Here is a 1,255-nt window from a genome sequence, read left to right as displayed (position 1 = left end):
AGGTAGACTGTATGATGGGTCCAGAAGATGTGAATACTCCTTAAACCCTTTGTCCTTCACTATAGAAAATGGCTGAAAGCCACAAGCAATCATTCTCACTAGAGCCTCATCAAGTTTGCTTTGTCTTAATGGATCCATTGGTCTTGTTACAAAACTGCTCATTGAAGTTTGCTGTTGTGGCCTCCTTGGCCTAACTGCTCCTTGGATGGTGGTGGGTGCTGCTGGTGTACTGGATACTGTAGATGTGGTCAGCATGCTAGCCAAAGCCGTCAAAGGTCCAGCAGAAGAAGTGTTGGTGGTAGAAACAGCTCCAGCTGCTGCAGGGCTATCATCTTCAGTCTCTGTTCTAACTTGTGCTAACAGCACAGTAGGATGTGAGGATTTAAGGTGCCTTCTCAAATTAGAAGTGCTTCCTCCTTTAGTTGAAAAACTTTTTTTGCATATGTTGCATTTTGCTTTAGTGGCTGAAAAGGAGTCCACAAAATTGCCACAAAATGAGTCCAAACATCACTCCTTTTTCTAGTGCTCAGTCTCCTGAGGTGTTAAAATCTGTCTGAGGCTCTTCTCTGTCCCTCACCTAGTGCAAAACAAAAGGGGATGGGTGTGGAATGGTCACCGTTCCCTTGGGGACAGTCTTGAGGGACAGTTGTCCTTCAGCTGAACCATTAGTTAAACCGGTGTGTGACCCAAGCACATTATATTTCTAAGTAAATCACTTTAACTCTCCAGTTTCATTTCAATTTGGGTTACAACTGTTGAAGCTGAAGTTATCATAACCTTAATGTTTTAAACTAACATTAATCATTCAAATTCAAAATGTTATTTGCTTTTACTTTGTCATTATGTCCTTTTTGACCAATCTTCTTATACAAATATTAGACCAATATGTCAAGTCTGCCTAGGAAAAACAATTATTATACCAGCAAACTCAAAACTGGAGTAAAAATGAACAAACTATAAGTACTTTGTAGTTGTAGGCTTGGATTATTATATTATATATCCTAGTGTTTGTTTACTGATAGTCAGACAGTGAAAAGACAAATGAATCAATATTTTATTTATAACAGGGTTTTATTTATTTATAAAATAACACACCACAGATCCGCAAGAAACCGTGACAGAAATGGACAGACCTTTTTGTATTTCTAGGAAAATGCTCATTACATATCTTTTGATCATTTTATGGTAATTCCTAAATATGAATTTAGGAAAATACAGTTTTACATTATAGTATTACTGACTGAGGTAATGGTCC

At 37.7% G+C, this 1,255-nt stretch overlaps 1 protein-coding gene across 1 annotated transcript in view; it reads left to right on the top strand.

Annotated features, from left to right (window-relative positions):
- atrip (ATR interacting protein) overlaps nucleotides 1-661 on the top strand; it is a 20,069-nt gene extending 19,408 nt beyond the window's left edge. Inside the window, exon 14 of the mRNA XM_016282677.1 lies at nucleotides 582-661. Within this exon, the coding sequence (XP_016138163.1) occupies nucleotides 582-661 (80 nt within the window). The remainder of the gene's footprint in view (nucleotides 1-581) is intronic.
- Nucleotides 662-1,255: the final 594 nt, after the last annotated feature.

This window comes from Sinocyclocheilus grahami, unplaced genomic scaffold (assembly GCF_001515645.1).
Source record: "Sinocyclocheilus grahami isolate Dianchi unplaced genomic scaffold, SAMN03320097.WGS_v1.1 scaffold163.1, whole genome shotgun sequence".
Classification (NCBI taxonomy): Eukaryota; Metazoa; Chordata; class Actinopteri; order Cypriniformes; family Cyprinidae; genus Sinocyclocheilus; species Sinocyclocheilus grahami.
This window is presented reverse-complemented; position numbering and strand designations above follow the sequence as displayed.